We start from the raw sequence: 17977 nt of genomic DNA on the forward strand, positions 1-17977 counted from the left end.
CTCTCTCTCCTGGGGTGTAGGGGTTTCTTATCTTTCCTACAGCATCATCCTCTCTCTCCTGGGGTGTAGGGGTTTCTTATCTTTCCTACAGCATCATCCTCTCTCTCCTGGGGTGTAGGGGTTTCTTATCTTTCCTACAGCATCATCCTCTCTCTCCTGGGGTGTAGGGGTTTCTTATCTTTCCTACAGCATCATCCTCTCTCTCCTGGGGTGTAGGGGTTTCTTATCTTTCCTACAGCATCATCCTCTCTCTCCTGGGGTGTAGGGGTTTCTTATCTTTCCTACAGCATCATCCTCTCTCTCCTGGGGTGTAGGGGTTTCTTATCTTTCCTACAGCATCATCCTCTCTCTCCTGGGGTGTAGGGGTTTCTTATCTTTCCTACAGCATCATCCTCTCTCTCCTGGGGTGTAGGGGTTTCTTATCTTTCCTACAGCATCATCCTCTCTCTCCTGGGGTGTAGGGGTTTCTTATCTTTCCTACAGCATCATCCTCTCTCTCCTGGGGTGTAGGGGTTTCTTATCTTTCCTACAGCATCATCCTCTCTCTCCTGGGGTGTAGGGGTTTCTTATCTTTCCTACAGCATCATCCTCTCTCTCCTGGGGTGTAGGAGTTTCTTATCTTTCCTACAGCATCATCCTCTCTCTCCTGGGGTGTAGGGGTGTCTTATCTTTCCTACAGCATCATCCTCTCTCTCCTGGGGTGTAGGGGTTTCTTATCTTTCCTCTCTCAACACCTCTACTGCTATCTGGTCTCCACCTTTCTTTCCATATCCTTCTTTCACCCATTCTCTATAAATGTTTCTCTCTCCCGCTACTCCTCTACCTCTCTTGCTTTCTCTCTCACACACATTCTCGCTCTCCCTCCTCCTTCCCTCTCTCTCGCTCTCTCTCCTTCTCTCCCTCCTCTTTGATCTCAGTAGTAAATGGAGGCTGGTACAGCCCATAACCTTGGGAACAGATGAAATGTTCCAGTGTTTCTTGTCTCTCCTCCACAGAGCAGATGGAATCAGGGGGAAGATCAACTCTGTCTATCCGCTTGTGTCTGGATTTTAGGGGTGTTGATGAATACTATATCAGACATAAAGACACAGCTCAAGAGAGAGTGCCAGAGACTAAAGCTCAAGAGAGAGTGCCAGAGACTAAAGCTCAAGAGAGAGTGCCAGAGACTAAAGCTCAAGAGAGAGTGCCAGAGACTAAAGCTCAAGAGAAAGTGCCAGAGACTAAAGCTCAAGAGAGAGTGCCAGAGACTAAAGCTCAAGAGAGAGTGCCAGAGACTAAAGCTCAAGAGAGAGTGCCAGTGACTAAAGCTCAAGAGAGAGTGCCAGAGACTAAAGCTCAAGAGAGAGTGCCAGAGACTAAAGCTCAAGAGAGAGTGCCAGAGACTAAAGCTCAGGAGAGTCAGAGTGCGTGGGCTACTTGTGTGTGACAGGGTCAGAGTGCGTGGGCTACTTGTGTGTGACAGGGTCAGAGTGCGTGGGCTACTTGTGTGTGACAGGGTCAGAGTGCGTGGGCTACTTGTGTGTGACAGGGTCAGAGTGCGTGGGCTACTTGTGACAGACAGGGTCAGAGTGCGCCAGGAAACATACAGCTCAGACATCAGTCCATCCATCCAAACTCACCTGGCTCAAAGGATTGTGGGTAATCCTGAGGCGGCTGCCCCTCTCCTCTTTCCCCTCTCTCCACTACTTTTGACAGGTGTGAGGGGGCGGGGCTTAGAGCTGGGGATCTCGGGGCTGCAGCCGCAGGGCTGGGGGCGGGGTTTAGAAGGTTCTGGGGGTGTGGTCTCCTGGAAGGGGAGTGACAGCAGGGTGATTGGTGGCTGCTAGGACACACCCCCTGTGAGGGAGGGGTAGTCTTGGAAGGAGGGGTGTGGGAGAAGAGCTTAGCAGCACGGGAGGTTCTCGAGGTCTCGTGGAGAGGACGGTCATCAATGGTGATAGTGGTTTCCTCTGCCTTCCTCTATAGGGAGGTGGAGGGAGGTAGAGAAAGAAATGTAGAGGGATGGACGAAAGGAGATATGGGAGAGAGAAAAGAGGGGGGAGAGAAGTTAGATCTGTTTTGAGCCCATGAGAAGAGCAACATATTCCTTAAAAACCCTTACCATCATGTTAGGAACACAGTGGGGGTTCTTGGGCAAACACCACAAGCTAGTACAGACCTTTACAGACAGCCAAAGGTCATTGGCAGTCTGCTAGGATCCTTTATCTCCTGACAAACACTTTCTCTTTAAAATCTAAAACCTGGTTTTCCCCTTTCTCTATGTTGAAACATCCCTGGCTCTTGTGGTTGAATATGCTACTGAATATGCTGAAGATGGTGAAAGCATGAACTCTGGGTTTGTTTCAGCATGTTATTTCCTAACTTCCTGATCCACGTGTGCAGACAGTTTCACAACATCATGAGTGTTGGTCATGGTCAAGGGGGAAACTGCAGTGTAGAAAGGTCATTTGGGCTACTGTTACTGGCAGCAAAAGTCACTGGGTTTAAGAGTATTCACTCCATTAAAGGTTACACACAAGTGTTTAGAGTGTATGTGTTGCCTTTGAGTAGTGTGTGTGTGTGTGTTTTCCTGTGGGTAGTGTGTGAGTGTTACCCTTGAGTAGTGTGTGTGTGTGTGTGTGTGTGTGTGTTTACATGTGAGAGTGTGTGTGTGTGTTTACCTGTGAGAGTGTGTGTGTGATTACCTGTGAGAGTGTGTTTACCTATGACAGTGTGTGTTTACCTGTGAGAGTGTTTGTGTTTACCTGTGAGAGTGTGTGTGTGTTTACCTGTGAGAGTGTGTTTACCTGTGAGAGTGTGTTTATCTGTGAGAGTGTGTGTTTACCTGTGAGAGTGTGTGTGTGTGTATACCTATGAGAGTGTGTTTACCTGTGAGAGTGTGTGTGTGTTTACCTGTGAGAGTGTGTTTACCTGTGTGAGTGTGTTTACCTGTGAGAGTGTGTGTGTTTACCTGTGAGAGTGTGTTTACCTGTGAGAGTGTGTGTTTACCTGTGAGAGTGTGTGTGTGTTTACCTGTGAGAGTGTGTTTACCTGTGAGAGTGTGTGTTTACCTGTGAGAGTGTGTGTTGTCGGTGCATGTGCTCCATGGCCCTGTGTTGTTGTTGTTGGTGGTGGTGCTGCAGGGCATAGAGCTCCTGTTGTCGTAGGAACGGAGAACGGGAGTAAACAGCGTGATGCTGCATGTGGGGGGACGGGCCTCGGGCTCCATAGACCGAGGGCCACAGAGCTGACTGGTCCATCACATCTAGAGAGAGCAAAAGCGAGAGAGCGAGAGAGCAAGAGAGAGAGAGAAAGAGAGTTGTAATTTGCAAAATTTGACCATTGATAGTGGTTATTTTCAGTCTGTTCTTTTCAAATCAATAAAGCTTTCAGAAAGGGACTGAGTGTGTGTGTGTGTGTGTGTGTGTGTGTGTGTGTGTGTGTGTGTGTGTGTGTGTGTGTGTGTGTGTGTGTGTGTGTGTGTGTGTGTGTGTGTGTGTGTGTGTGTGTGTGTGAGAGAGAGAGAGAGAGAAAGAAAGAGAGAAAGAGCGAGAGAGAGAGAGCAAGAGAGAGAGAGATAGATATAGAGAATGAGAGAATGAGAGAGAGAATGAGAGCGAGATAGGGAGAGAGAGGGAGAGGCCATACACAGAGAGAGAGATAGAGCAAGAGGGAGAGGCCACACAGAGCGAGAGAGAGAGCGAGAGAGGGGAAGGCCACACACAGAGCGAGAGAGAGAGAGAGAGAGAGAGAGAGAGAGAGAGAGAGAGAGAGCGAGAGAGAGATGTCTGAGGCTCAAGGCTGAGGCCACACTGACAGAAACAACACAGTTAGATCCACTCTCTCTCTCAATTCAATTTCAATTTAAGGGGCTTTATTGGCATGTGAAACATATGTTTACATTGCCAAAGCAAGTGAAATAGTTAATAAACCAAAGTGAAATAAACAATTAAAAAAACAGTACACATTACACTCACAAAAGTTCCAAAGGAATAAAGACATTTCAAATGTAATATTATGTGCAAATACAGTGCATTTGGAAAGTCTTCAAACCCTTTCCCTTTTCCACCCTTTGCTACATTACAGCCCCACTCTAAAATGGACCAATGCATCCTTTTCCTCATCAATATACACACAACATCCCACAATGACAAAGTGAAAACAGGCCTCCAGAAATTGCTGCAAACTCTCTCTCTCTCTCTCTCTCTCTCTCTCTCTCTCTCTCTCTCTCTCTCTCTCTCTCTCTCTCTCTCTCTCTCTCTCTCTCTCTCTCTCTCTCTCTCTCTCTCTCTCTCTCTCTCTCTCTCGCTCTTTCTCGCTCTCTCTCTCTCTTGCTCTCTCTCTTGCTCTCTGTGAGTGTGGCCTCTCTCTCTCTCTCTATCTCTCCAGTTCTCATGGTTGTGTCTTTATGTGCATGGCAAGACACACATTCCCATACGTCCCATCAGACACACACACATCCCTCAGTGGCTGCCACTGCCGTTGCTGGGAACCTTTGTTCTGTGAGATTAGCCTGAGTGGGCTTAAGTTTCCCTGGGGAAGGGTTCAGTGGATGCACTTCCCCTCTCTGTAGGAACTCCCAAGGAGCGAGGCAAGAGAGCAGGCAGATAATTACATTTCACAGCCTGTTTGCAAAGGAGCGGCAACACACACACGCCACAATCATCTGACTATGCCATACCTCACACACCGCAAAACTCCACCACATAGGAACACACACTTATCCCACACACTCACACACTGCATCTCTCTGTCTGTAGCTGAACCATGAGAAGAAGTGCCATCTCTCGCCCTGTGTTTTAGTATCATTAGCTAATCATAGTAAAATGGTTGACTAAGTCTCTCTGTCAGTGGCTCTGTTTTTCATGGCTCTGTTAATGGGAGCAGATATTCTAATGCCTCCTCTCTGAGTGTAAAGCATTATGCAAGCCATTCTAATGGAGGTTCATCTTCAGCGCTGGCTAACTGGCTGAGTATGTGTTTGTGTGTGTGTGCGTGCGTGTGTGTGTGCGTATAGGGCTTGCATGTGTGTTTGTGTGTCTTACCCAGGTGGTGGTGTGCAGGCTCAGAGGGCAGGACCACCAGGGAGCCAGAGGGGTCCTGGGACAGAGGCAGGACAGGCTGGAGGGGGCTGGGCAGGCCAGGACCGAACCCTGGGCCCATACTCTGGTGCAGCGCAGCATGGCTCAGACCTGAAAGAGAGAAAACAGAAGATTAGAACATAAACTTTGGGTTTGTTTCTGCATGTTATTTCCACACTTCCTGATCCACTTGTAAAGACAGTTGCACAACATTGCGAACGTTTGTCATGGTCTGTGGGAAAACTGCATGCTCAGCTCACCATATGAATGGCCCATCCATAGGGAGGGACTTCCAGTCCGCTGCATCCAATGGTGGTGGGCGTGAGCAGAAGGGTCTCCACCTAATTGGCTGGCCCCGCCAGGCACCAGAAGGTGAGAGGTCAGGTCACCATGGCAACTGCTGGATGGGTGGATCCTGGCAAACTCCCCTCTCTCCTGGTTTTCCCTGATGAGGAGTTCTCGGTCGAGGGGATGAAGGCTCAGCCGCTCCTCAGTCATCCTCTTCCTCTCTTCTGCCTCCCGGCCCAGCGGGTAGACAGACCGAGACACACCTGGCAACACACAGAGAGAGGGTTTAGAAAGCAGATATGGCAACCTTAAAACTAAGCTAGCCTAGCAATGTCAAAATTCATAATTCATAATACATAATTCATCATTCATAATTCATAATCCGTAATCCATAATTCATAAGTAATGCCAGACTTCTAACACAATGCAGATACTGAAGTGAATATAAATACAGAGACATACAGATTCATAGATCCAGCTCTCACCTTTGACACTGGGCAGAACCCTGCCCTGTCGGCTGTGTCCTGGGGGGGTGTCTGAGGGGTGTTGGGGGGGCTCTCTCTGCCGGGCGACTGCCACAGCTATACCCACAGGGGGCTGTCGTACCTCCCCCTCCCCGTGTGTCTCCCCCACCTCCCTTCTACCTCTCCCCCCTCCGTCCATCCTTTCCCCCTCGCTGGTGGACCCTCTCCTGGGGGGGTAGGGGCTGTTTGGGGTGGTCCTGAGGGGTGCTGGATCTACCCCCCTTCTCGCCCCTCTCGCCCCCCTGCTTCAGGCAGCCCAACCCCCCGAAGAGACTCCTCTGGGAGAGCAGCAAAGGCTGCTGGGAACTGTAGTTCATCAGGTTCTTCATGGCGCTGCTCTCTCCTTCTGGGTGGGGGGAGGAGCGGGAGGAGGGGTGAGGGTGAGATGGATGAGGTGCTGTCTTACAGTGCTGTTGATCGTGGTGGTTTTGAGTCTTGTTATCTGGGTAGGACTCTGTGTATGGGGAGATCCTCCTCTCGCCCTCTTGGGGACCCCTCGGTATCCCCCAGGGGTGCATCGTGGGGGGAGTTTGACCCCCGTACCCCATGACAACACCCTCACTCTTCTGATTCTGATTCTGCTTCCCCCCCTCTCTCCCCCTCTCAGTCCCTGATCCATCAGAACCCGACCAGCTTCCATGACTACTGTGCCGCTGGTGCAGTATCCTAGCAACCTTCTGTCCCTCTCTCTGGGCACCTCCACTCCCCCCCAACCCCCCCTTTCCATCAGGAGGACCTGAGTGTGAACAGTCCCGGAAGGGTGGGGTGCTGGCGTAGGGCCCAGTCTTGGTCTCTTGGTGCCCAGCCCTGGGGTGAGCACTCTGGGCTTCCAGAGGCAGGGAGGCCCGGTAGACCTCTAGGACCTCCAGGTCTCCCCTGGAGGAAGAGGCCTCTAGGCTGCAAGAGCGAGGCCCAGACTGGCGGTTAGGGTTATGGGGCTGAGGCTGGGAGTTGGGCTGGGTGTTCTGGCTGTGGTGTTGGTTGTAGTTGTGGTTCTGGTTCCAGCCCGGGGGCTTGTCTGCCTTGCAGTAGCCCAGCTGCTGCTGTGGCTGCTGAGTCTGGGACAACGGCTTCCTCTGGCAGCTACTAGACTGAGGACGATCAGGATGAGGATGAAGAGGAGAAGGAAGACTTTCACTAGATTCTCCTCTTCCTCCTCCGCTGTTCTCTGCCCCTTTTCCATCCTTATCTCCTCCTCCTCCTCCAGCACCACGGGAGTCAGGGGACCCCATGTCCCCTAAAGGCCCGACTGAGGGGATGTACGTTGGGCCAGAGACTTTTACCTCCCTCCCGGATACTCCGTCTTTAGGAGGGGTGAGGGTGAGTGGGGCGGGGGCAGGGGGGCAGTAGAACTCAGGGTGAGGGTGATGGGGGTGATGAGGGTGGTGCAGCCAGCCCCCTCCCACAGCAGGGCCCATGTGTAGGGGTGGAGGAGGGGGCGGGGGCATGGAGTAAGAAGCCAAGGCATTGGGGTTGTGGGGTCCCATCATGGCTGCTCGACGCAGACAGTCTGACGAGGAGGAGGGGAGAGTTTCGCTTATCCTCATCTCCCCGCTCACCCCCCCTTCATTGGAGCATCGCCTCACCCCCCCACTACCACTCCCCTGGGGTCTGCTACCCCCTCCACTCCCACAGCTGTTCAGGGACCCGTCCTTGGACACAGAGTCTCCATTGGATAGTTTACTAAGTTGAACACAGTTGTGTTTGGAGCCCTGGTTTGCGGGGTCATCCCTGTATTCCGTGGGCAGGTTGGGGGTTTTGTGTCTGTGGTCCTCCTCACCCATGTGAGTGGGGAGGGAGTGGGGTTGAGAGAACGGATGAGGCTGATGTTGATGGTGGTGATGATGATGTCTCTCTTTGCTCTCCTGGTGTCTCTCTTTGCTGCTGGATCTCTCTTTCGACACACTCTTTTCCACCATCCCCAGTTCCTTGGAGCTCTTTTGGAGACCCCCTCCACCTCCTCCTCCCCCAGAGTCTGTTTCTCTGCTGCAGGACCCCAGAGGATGTCCGGGGGCAGTCCTAGACAGTGGCGGAAGGCTGTGATTGGTTGAGAGAAGAGGGGGCTGGGACGGCAGGCTTCGCAAGTAGAAATGATCTGAAAATAAATGACATGGTTTAAATATTATTTATAAGCATTACAAATATATATTTGGAAAATTAAACAATATTTTTAAAAAAGAGGAAAAATCTCTGTCTCTCTCAATTCAATTCAAGGGGCTTTATTGACATTGGAAACATATGTTTACATTGCCAAAGCAAGTGAAATAGACAAACAAAAATGAAGTAAAAAGAACATATTACACTCACAAGTTCCAAAATAATAGAGACATTTCAAATGTTAAAGTACAAAAGGGAAAATAAATCAAAATAAGTAAAGGTTTGTATTCACAGTGGTGTTTGTTCTTCACTGGTTGCCCTTTTCTTGTGGCAACATGTCACACATATTGCTGCTGGGATTGCACAATAGATATGGAATTTTATCCAAATTGAGTTTGTTTTCGAATTCTTTGTGGATCTGTGTAATCTGACGGAACTATGTGTCTCTAATATGGTCATACATTTGGCAGGAGTTTAGGAAGTGCAGCTCAGTTTCCATTTAATTTTGTGGGCAGTGTGGACATAACATGTCTGCCTACGATGGCCTTTCTCAATAGCAAGACTTTGCTCACTGAGTCTGTACATAGTCAAAGCTTTCCTTTGAGTTTGGGTCAGTCACAGTGTTCAGGTATTCTGCCACTGTGTGCTCTCTGTTTAGGGCCAAAGATCATTCTAGTATGCTATGTTTTTTTGTTAATTCTTTCCAATGTACTAAGTAATTATCTTTTTGTTTTCTGGTGATTTGGTTGGGTCTAATTGTGTTGCTGTTGCTGTCCTGGGGCTCTGTGGGGTCTGTTTGTGTTTGTGACCAGCTTGCTTAGGGGACTCTTCTCCAGGTTCATCTCTCTGTAGGTGATGGCTTTGTTATGGAAGGTTTGGGAATCGCTTCCTTTTAGGTGGTTGTAGAATTTAAGGGCTCAATTATGGATTTTGATAATTAGCGGGTATCAGCCTAATTCTGCTCTGCATGCATTATTTGATGTTTTACATTGTACACAGATAATCTTTTTTTTAAATTCTGCATGCAGAGTCTCAATTTGGTGTTTGTCCCATTTTGTGAATAGTTGATTGGTGAGTGGACCCCAGACCTCACAACCGTAAAGGGCAATGGGTTCTATAACTGATTCAAGTATTTTTAGCCAGATCCTAATTGGTATGTCAAATGTTATGTTCCTTTTGATGACATAGAAGGCCCTTCTTGCCTTGTCTCTCAGATCGTTCACAGCTTTGTGGAAGTTACCTGTGGCGCTGATGTTTAGGCCAAGGTATGTATAGTTTTTTGTGTGCTCTAGGGCAATGGTGTCTAGGTGGAATTTCTATTTGTGGTCCTGGCAACTGGACCTTTTTTGGAACACCATAATTTTTGTCTTACTGAGATTTACTGTCAGGAACCAGGTCTGACAGAATCTGTGCAGAAGATCTAGGTGCTGCTTTAGGCCCTCCTTGGTTGGGGACAGAAGCACCAGATCATAGTCAAACAGTAAACATTTGACTCTGTCGTAGAGTAATTTGGTAAAAAGTCCATTTGACATTTGCTCAGTACATTGTTTTCACTGAGGAAATGTACAAGTCTGCTGTTTATGATAAAGCAGAGGATTTTCCCAAGTTTGCCGTTGACGCATATCCCACAGTAGCTATTGGGGTCAAATTTGTCTCCACTTTTGTGGATTGGGGTGATCAGTCCTTGGTTCCAAATATTGGGGAAGATGCCTGAGCTAAGGATGATGTTAAAGAGTTTAAGTATAGCCAATAGGAATTTGTAGTTTGTATATTTTATAATTTAATTTAGGATACCATCAACACCACGTCTTTTTGGGTTGGAGGCTTTGTATTTTGTCCTGTAGTTCATTCAATGTAATTGGAGAATCCAGTGAGTTCTTGTAGTCTTTAATAGTTGATACTAAGATTTGAATTTGATCATGTATATGTTTTTGCTGACTGTTTTTTGTTATAGAGCCAAAAAGACTGGAGAAGTGGTTTATGCATACATCTCCGTTTTAGATGTATAACTCTTGGTGTTGTTGTTAACTTAGTTTCTTCCAATTTTCCCAGAAGTTGCTTTCATGTTTCATTTATTAAACCTTTATTTAACTAGGCAAGTCAGTTAAGAACAAATTCTTATTTACAATGACAGCCTACACCAGCCAAACACGGACGATGCTGGGCCAATTGTGCGCCGTCCTATGGGACTTCCAATCCCAGCCGGTTGTGATACAGCCTGGATTCGAACAAGGGTGTCTGTAGTAAGGCCTCTAGCACTGAGACACAGTGCCTTAGACCACTGCACCACTCGGGAGATTCTATTGATTCTTCATTTGTCACACCCTGATCTGGTTCCCCTGTCCTTGTGATTGTCTCCACCCCCTCCAGGTGTCACTTGTTTTCCCCAGTGTATTCATCCCTGTGTTTCCTGTCTCTCTGTGCCAGTTTGTCTTGTATGTTTAGTCAAGTCAACCAGCGTGTTTTCCCGTACTCCTTTTGCTATTCTCTTTTTGATAGTCCTCCCAGTTTTGACCCCTGCCTGACTGGACTACTTTCCCGTCTGCCTGATCATCCTGCCTGCCCTGACCTTGATTCTGCCTGACCTTCGGTACCTTTTGGACTCTGAACTGGTTATGACACTTTTGCCTGTCCACGACCATTCTCTTGCCTTCCCCTTTTGGATTAATAAACATTGTAAGACTCCAACCATCTGGGTCTCGCCTTGTGTCATGATATCAATTACATTGAGCTGATTTCTGATGTGCTGTTCCTTCTTTTTCCGTCGTGTATTTCTGTATTGTTTTAGTGATTCACCATAGTGAAGCCGTAGACTCAGGATTTCCGGGTCTCTATGTTTTTGGTTGGATAGGTTTCTCAATTTCTTTCTTAGGTTTTTGCATTCTTCATCATGCCATTTTTCCTTGTTAATTTTCTTCGGTCGTCGGCTTCAAATGTTTATTTGATAGGGAAGCTGAGAGGTCAAATATACTGTTAAGATTTTCTACTGCCAAATTTACACCTTCACTATTACAGTGAAACGTCTTGTCCAGGAAGTTGTCTAGAAGGGATTGCGTTTGTTATTGCCAAATTGTTTTTTGGTAGGTTTCTACACTACTTTCCTTCCGTCTATAGCATTTCTTAATTTATGCATTTCCTTTGGCTTTGATGCTTCATGATTGTGTATTGCTCTGTTCAAGTAGACTGTGATTTTGCTGTGATCTGATAGGGGTGTCAGTGGTCTGACTGTGATCGCTCTGAGAGACTAGGTTGAGGTCAGTGATGAAGTAATCTACAGTAATCCTGCCAAGGGATGAGCTGTAGGTGTACCTACCGTAAGAGTCCCCTCGAAGCCTACCATTGACTACCACACTACTTTCATTCCATCTATAGCATTTCTTAATATTATCCAGTCTCTCTCTCTCTCTCACACACACACACATACCCACTCTCTCTCACACACCCACACCTCTCCTGTCTTTCTCTCTCTCTCTGTCTCTCTCTCTCACACACACACCTCTCTCTCTCTCTGTCTCTCTCTCTCTCACATACACACCTCTCTCTCTCTCACACACCTATTTCTCTCTCTCTCGCACTCTCTCACATACGCAACCGGTGTGAAATGGCTAGCTAGTTAGCAGGGTGCGCACTAATAGCATTTAAATTGGTGACGTCACTCGCCCTGAGACCTTGAAGTAGTTGTTTCCCTTGCTGCGGCTTTTGTGGAGCGATGTGTAACGATGCTTCAAGGGTGACTGTTGTCTATGTGTGCAGAGGGTCCCTGGTTTGAGCCCAGGTAGGGGCAAGGAGAGGGACGAAAGCTATACTGTTACACATACACACCTCTCTCTCTCTTACATACCTCTCTCTCTCTGACACACACCTTTCTGAGTGTCGTAGAAGCGGTGCTGTCCGTAGAGAACGCTGCTGTTGCTATGGTGATCCAAGGGGCTCATGGGAAGAAAGGGGGAAGTCAGACCTCCTGAATACCGGGGATACCCTGAGAGAGAGGGAGGGGGGAGAGAGAGATATAGGAAGAGTGAGGAGAGAAAGAGAGGGAGAGAGACCAAAAGAAAGTGGGAGAGATAGAGTTAGAGACAGGGTGGAAGTGAGACAAGGGAGGGAGGGGGAGAAAGAGATGTTAAATGAAATGTAATTTGCCTAAATGCCACCAACATGATTATCCCCATCATTTACAGCAGATACAGCGGTGACAACAACAATACCAGAGTGTAACTGACAAGAGCTGGGTATTTTTCAGGATGGACTTTGCTTAAACAAAACAAGTCTGTGTTTTTCTCTTCAGGACGCTCAGCCTATAACCCATTTCTTTGCAACGCCGTTAGGATCTTTGTGGGTCAAAAACAATACACGTCAAATAAGCTTTTCATTTGACAGGTTAAATACCAAAATTCTATTATAGAATGTTGTGTGTGCTGAATTTGCACATGCAAGCCAAACTCCACCACTACGATCACTAGTACTGTCAAAGCTGTACAAAAAATAAAAGTCTGCAAACAAGCAAACACCTGCCACAAACGATGTGTTTATGTAACCGATGTGAAATGGCTAGTTAGTTAGCGGTGGTGCGCGCTAATAGCATTTCAATCAGTGACGTCACTCGCTCTGAGACTTGAAGTAGGGTTTCCCCTTGCGTTGCAAGGGCCGTGGCTTTTGTGGCGCGATGGGTAACGATGCTTCGTGGGGTGTCAGTTGTTGATGTGTGCAAGGGTCCCTGGTTCGAGCCCGGGTTGGGGCGAAGAGAGGGACGGAACCTACACTGTTACATTTACAATACCGCCTTGGTAATAAGCCATTATTTGTTCGACTGAATGGGAAAACGTCTGTGTGAGCATGTGAAATAAGATCAGGATCAAACGCGCAGGATCAAAAATGTAATCAAATATCTTTGATACATATGTTATTAGCATTTTCTGGGGTAGCTAGCTAGCTAGCTAGCTAGCAACAATCCAGCCGGCCTGAAAACATGGCATATTTAGACTAGGTAATGTTAAACAACATTGGAGTGTGTAATGTGGAGCAATTAAATTAGGTATTAGTCTACTTGGTGACACCCACAGAACACAACTGTGAAGAGTTTACGCAAATATTAGCGTTGTAGCTCTTATCGGTGACTTTGACTGAGGGACATCACCTGCCCAGTCAGCCTATTGTGCGTATTGTCAATCATATTGCACTGTAAAGCTTTACCTAAGGATTAGGGATCAATGAAATGGGATATCAGTCTACTCAGTACCCAAGTGTTTTTTTCCCAACTTCCTCCTCGGAGTTCTCAGACTCCAAAACATCCACATTGTATTGTTTTTCCTCTGAATACAAAATTCAAAAGGCACTCGCACATCTGAGCAATCTTTTTGCAGGTGCATGGCAACAGTTGAAACAGGATGAAGGAAAAAGGAAACCGCACACTGCTCTTGATAGTATCACTGATATTTAATAAGCTTTTGTGAATTTTCTGAAAACAGCACCCCTATGTAGACCTAGCCCCACCCACATCCGTTCCACATATGGAAAGGGGTTGGAGGCAAAGGAAAAATAAATAAGTGCTACCAAACATCATTATGCCACACTACAAAAGTGTATAAATAAGATGCATTGAACACGTCCATAAAACCACAATGAGGACATAGCAAGTTTTCATTAATCATTGGGTACATCATATGAAAAACATCAGAGTAATCTTAAATAGGCACATAATTCATGTTCAAATTCACAACATAACATACATAGGCATTTCATCATTAAGTCCTTTAGGAAATAATGTCTGGAGGGTGAAAATCCAAAAACATTCTCTTTTACTCAGAGTATTATTAATATCACCTCCCCTGTCTGATATCTTGACTTTCTCTATGCCACAAAATCTAAAGGTAGAAATGTCATGTTTTAGGTCATTAAAATGTACTGCGACTGGATAATCTCTGTCGTTTTGCCTGATTGAACTTTTATGTCCACTAATTCTCTGTTTAAGAGAGCAGGAGGTCTTACCGACATAGCAGAGCCCACATGGACATTTAATAATGGAAATAACATGGGTGGTGGTACACGTAATGATATCATTTATTTGAAACCGTTTTCCTGTGTTTTCCTGTGTGGGAGTGGCAGAAATATTCACACTTCATCATATTGTTTTTCCTCTGGAAAAGTGTTAAATACACATAGTAGGTTGACTGGTACAAAAAAACGTGGCTCAAATCAGTGGTTTCAGATTCCCGCAGTAAGAGCTGTTCTCTGAGTATACAGTGCCTTGCAAAAGTATTCATCCCGTTTTGCGTATTTCCTATTTTGTTGCATTACAACCTGTAATTTAAATTGATTTAAATTTAGATGTAATGTAATGGACATACACAAAATAGTTTGAATTGGTGAAGTGAAATGGAAAAAATATCTTGTTTCAAAAATTTCAATTAAATTAAAAACGGAAAAGTGGTGCGTGCATATGTATTCACCCTTTGCTATGAATCAAATCAAAGTGTATTTGTCACGTGCGCCGAATACAACAGGTGTGTAGACCTTACAGTGAAATGCTTACTTACATACAGTCTGACCAATAGTGCAAAAAAGGTATTAGGTGAACAATAGATAAGTAAAGAAATAAAACAACAGTAAAAAGACAGGCTCTATACAGTAGCGAGGCTATAAATGTAGCGAGGCAACATACAGACACCGGTTAGTCAGGCTGATTGAGGTAGTATGTACCAGGGGCGGAAATCCCGGGGGGGACGGGGGGGACACGACCCCCCCATCCTGGGAAAAATATGATTTGTCCCCCCAATATATCACTGAAACATAACTATGTAATTTAAATAATATTAATAATATGCAATGAAAGCAATTGTGCTGATTATAGACACTTAATAGCGCGTTTTTAAGTTTCAAAAGATTGCGACCCCCCCACCCTTTGCCTCACAATGGTTTGATCCACTGCCAGTTCCTTAGTTGGCAAGGTAACAGAGGGGTCGTGTCTACTGTCTGAAAGGCACTCAATGAACGTAACTGACGTGAGGTTAATCCAGTCAATCGCGCACACACACTAGCTGAATATGCAGAGCTAGCGCGCAAATATTAACTATTAAGCTAGCTAGTACCTATTCCATTTATGTGGCCTCGTCAAAGATGGAATCTTTGCTATCGTCAATTTATTCCAAGATCAGCATGCAGATGATGTAAATTAGTGCTTCAAAGTCCCTGTGATAAGGTTAGCGATAAACTGAAGTCCAAACTGAACAGAACTACACTCTCTTCTACCATTGTCTTAAATATATTTAATGGTCTCGGTACAAAAGCTAAATTGTCGCAAGGGAACTTTTATTTATTTATTTTATTTCACCTTTATTTAACCCGGGTAGCAAAGATTATAGCAAACACCACTGAAACGGAATTGGTGCTCGCTAGCTTTGCAAATTCAGCTATTGTTGGAAGCCAGCCAATATGAAACAAACTATTAAAATTACAAAAGGTTGCAGCATATGTTGTGTAAATGGTGAACTCATACAGCTGTCAACTCTTGTCATTTTAATCCGTTTCACATTTGCTAGCTACCTTTTAGATCGAAGCCCAAATATAATGATAAAAGATAAGATGATAGAAGCCCATCTCCTACTGTAAATAACCTACACACTGTGTGTGTGTGTGTGTGTGTGTGTGTGTGTGTAGCCAGCCAGCCAGGTAGAAAAATGGCAGAAAAATAAAAGACGGACATCAGAGTATTTTTCAGTACACCTAAACGCAAAGTAAGAACCCTAGTAGCCTAATATCTCAAAGACTAGTTGATAAAATGTTCATAAGAAAGAAATTAAATTCTAATGGAAATGTTTCACAATGATGTCATTAGGCAGAGCAGGCAACAGATGGCACACAGACAGCAGAGTTGGGGACAGATATGCAGGGACAGACTGGCAGAGACAGGGAGTCTCAGGTAAGTTTGTTGAGTCTTTGTTTGTCAACATTATGAAAGGTTCTCCTTTTTTTTTCTTGTAAAATAGGAACATAATTGGAAAATGCCATGGATACCCCCACTCTCAACTTAAACTGGTGACTGAACTAAGATTTGTTAAAGGCAATGGTATTGCTGTTGTGATTAGTTGTGTAGTTTTGGGTACCGGTAGTTAGGAGTACGGCAAACACCTTATTTCTTTGGTTCCTCAATATACATTTACCATATTACAATGTAGGCTATGTGTTACAGCACTACTTTTGGTGTCCCCCTCAGGAATTGCTCTTGAGAAAATGTCATGTAATTGTCCCCTCCAAAGTTGATATCAGATTTTCGCCCCTGGTATGTACATGTAGATATGGTTAAAGTGACTATGCATATGTGATGAACAGAGAGTAGCAGTAGCGTAAAAGCGTAAAAGAGGGGTTGGCGGGTGGTGGGTGGCGGGACACAATGCAGATAGCCCGGTTAGCCAACGTGCGGGAGCACTGGTTGGTTGGCCCAATTGAGGTAGTATGTACATGAATGTATAGTTAAAGTGACTATGCATATATGATAAACAGAGAGTAGCAGCGGCGTAAAAGAGGGGTTGGGGGGGCACACAATGCAAATAGTCTGGGTAGCGATTTGATTACCTGTTCAGGAGTCTTATGGCTTGGGGGTAAAACTGTTGAGAAGCCTTTTTGTCCTAGACTTGGCACTCCGGTACAGCTTGAAAATAAGGGAGAGCCGCACACTCTAGGAGCTCAGATGCAAAAATGTAATAGCCAACGTTTCGACAGCCAAGCTGTCTTCATCAGGATACCCTGATGAAGACAACTATTACATTTTTGCATCTGAGCTCCTAGAGTGTGCGGCTCTCCCTTATTTTCAAGTTTTCTACTCCGCTAGCCAGCACCTCGCCTTAATAGCTGTGCGTTTCTTTTTCTTCTAGATTACTCCGGTACCGCTTGCCATGCAGGTAGTAGAGAGAACAGTCTATGACTGGGGTGGCTGGGGTCTTTGACAATTTTTAGGGCCTTCCTCTGACACCACCTGGTGTAAAGGTCCTGAATGGCAGGCAGCTTAGCCCCAGTGATGTACTGGGCCGTACGCACAACCCTCTGTAGTGAATTGCGGTCAAAGGCCGAGCAATTGCCGTACCAGGCAGTGATGCAACCAGTCAGGATGCTCTCGATATTGCAGCTGTAGAACCTTTTGAGAATCTCAGGACCCATGCCAAATCTTATTAGTTTCCTGAGGGGAATAGGCTTTGTCGTGCCCTCTTCACGACTGTCTTGGTGTGTTTGGACCATTCTAGTTTGTTGTTGATGTGGACACCAAGGAACTTGAAGCTCTCAACCTACTCCACTACAGCCCCATCGATGAGAATGGGGGCATGCTCGGTCCTCCTTTTCCTGTTGTCCACAATCAGCTCCTTATCTTGGTTACGTTGAGGGATAGGTTGTTATTCTGGCACCACCCGGCCAGGTCTCTGACCTCCTCCCTATAGGCTGTCTCATCTCGGTGATCAGGCCTACCACTGTTGTGTCATCTGCAAACTTAATGATGGTGTTGGAGTCGTGCCTGGCCATGCAGTCGTGGGTGAACAGGGAGTACAGGAGGGGACTGAGCACGCACCCTTGGGGAGCTCCAGTGTTGAGGATCAGCGTGGCAGATGTGTTGCTACCTACCCTCACCACCTGGGGGCGGCCCGTCAGGAAGTCCAGGATCCAGTTGCAGAGGGAGATGTTTAGTCCCAGGATCCTTAGCTTAGTGATGAGCTTTGAGGGTACTATGGTGTTGAACGCTAAGCTGTAGTCAATGAATAGCATTCTCACATAAGTGGTCCTTTTGTCCAGGTAGGAAAGGACAGTGTGGAGTGCAATAGAGATTGCATCATCTGTGCATCTGTTTGGACGGTATGCAAATTGGGGTGGGTCTAGGGTTTCTGGGATAATGGTGTTGATGTGAGCCATTACCAACCTTTCAAAGCACTTCATGGTTATGGACGTGAGTGCTACGGGTCTGTAGTCATTTAGGCAGGTTGCCTTTGAGTTCTTGGGCACAAGGACTATGGTGGTCTGCTTGAAACA

The 17977-nt window shown here is 46.3% G+C and overlaps 1 protein-coding gene across 1 annotated transcript in view; it reads right to left on the reverse strand.

The window, feature by feature from the left end:
• LOC106610139 (BAH and coiled-coil domain-containing protein 1) overlaps positions 1-17977 on the reverse strand; it is a 131554-nt gene that overhangs the window by 43143 nt on the left and 70434 nt on the right. The window contains 7 exon segments of the mRNA XM_045724286.1: positions 1620-1959; positions 3051-3244; positions 5025-5171; positions 5321-5611; positions 5834-6047; positions 6049-7967; positions 11832-11948. Of these exon segments, the coding sequence (XP_045580242.1) occupies positions 1620-1959; positions 3051-3244; positions 5025-5171; positions 5321-5611; positions 5834-6047; positions 6049-7967; positions 11832-11948 (3222 nt within the window).

This window comes from Salmo salar, chromosome ssa01 (assembly GCF_905237065.1).
Source record: "Salmo salar chromosome ssa01, Ssal_v3.1, whole genome shotgun sequence".
NCBI lineage: Eukaryota > Metazoa > Chordata > Actinopteri > Salmoniformes > Salmonidae > Salmo > Salmo salar.